The 1,445-nt window shown below is 34.3% G+C and overlaps 1 protein-coding gene across 1 annotated transcript; it reads right to left on the reverse strand.

Annotated features, from left to right (window-relative positions):
- On the reverse strand, window positions 1-927 carry LOC107009774. Its single transcript, XM_015209111.1, has 2 exons — window positions 599-927; window positions 1-400 (listed from the first exon to the last, which is right to left on the reverse strand). Exons 1-2 carry the CDS (start codon window positions 925-927, stop codon window positions 1-3), a joined length of 729 nt encoding a protein of 242 aa, XP_015064597.1.
- Between the last annotated feature and the right edge of the window lie 518 nt (window positions 928-1,445).

Here is a 1,445-nt window from a genome sequence, read left to right on the forward strand (position 1 = left end):
TCACTCTTCCATGTTTACAGAACCATCACTAATTAAGTGATTTATCTTTCCTTCAGGATGTGCGAAGAAATCTTCTACATCCAAGTGCGTGATGTCAACTTGATTTTCAGAGACAAAATTTACCTCGGAATTTTTCTCTTTCTTCTTTAGTGATTCTTGATAAAGCTCAACCAAGTGTTTGGGAGTACGACAATCACGTGCATAATGACCTCTTCCACCACATCGAAAACAACCTTCCCTAGTTGCTTCACGTTTCTCATCCTTTCTTTTTTCCTTTTTATTTGATGAATGATTAATACCAGGAATAGAATTACGTTCTTGACCATAATCACGATTACGACCACGTCCACGTCCACGATCATGTCCACGATCACGATTAGGACCGCGACCTTTTCCACGCCTAGCATGGTGGGCGTACGCCTCATTCACTTCAGGAAGTGGTTAAGATCCAGTAGGTCGATCCTCATGATTTTTCAATAATAAATCATTATTTTTCTCGGCCACAAGAAGATGAAAAATTAGTTCAGAATACTTTTTTAAACCTTTCTCTCGATATTGTTGCTGCAAGAGCACATTTTAGGCATGGAAAGTGGAGAACGTATTTTCCATCATGTCAATCTCAATAACTGTTTCTCCACATAATTTCAATTGAGAAGTGATTCTGGACATGGTAGAATTGCACTCATGTATAGACTTAAAGTCTTGTAGTCTTAGTTGCATCCAATCATATCGTGCCTTTGGATGTATGACCATCTTCAAGTGGTCAAATCTTTCTTTTAGGTTTTTCCACAAAACAAGTGGATCCTTAACTTTCAGATATTCGATTTTCAGAATCTCGTCAAGATGATGACGCAAGAATATCATTGCTCGTGCACAATTTTGATTTGATGACTTATTTTCTTCTTTTATGGTGTCTCTAAGACCCATTGCATCAAGGTGGATTTCAGCATCCAACACCCATGAGAGGTATTTCCTGTCCGAACTTTGAAGGACACTGAACTCTAGTTTTGTAAGATTGACAATTAAAATTAAAAACAAAAAAATAAATAGTACCTTTATTAATTCTTCAAATCTAACCTTCACTTTTGAGAAATTAGAGTCTCGTGCAAATAACTTGTTATAAAACTATAGAATAAGAAGAAGAAACTAGAGAGGAAAGAAGAGAAAACTTGTTATTTCTCTTGATGAATCCTTTTACAATGAAGAGGAGCACTCTATTTATAGGAGAAATGTAACTTGATCCCCAAGTAGGACTCTTTAATCATATCCTAAAAACAACTCCATATGATAAACATTCATTATAATACAAATACTTTATAACATTATTTATAATTTATAGAAATTTAAAAAATTATACTATTCAAAATCTCATTTTCCCTTAATTTTCTTACGAGTCTTCTGCTTTAATTGAGTCATTTTTAAAGTAACGATGAGCAATTTTAAAA

The sequence above is a fragment of the Solanum pennellii genome, chromosome 2 (genome assembly GCF_001406875.1).
Source record: "Solanum pennellii chromosome 2, SPENNV200".
Lineage (NCBI taxonomy): Eukaryota > Viridiplantae > Streptophyta > Magnoliopsida > Solanales > Solanaceae > Solanum > Solanum pennellii.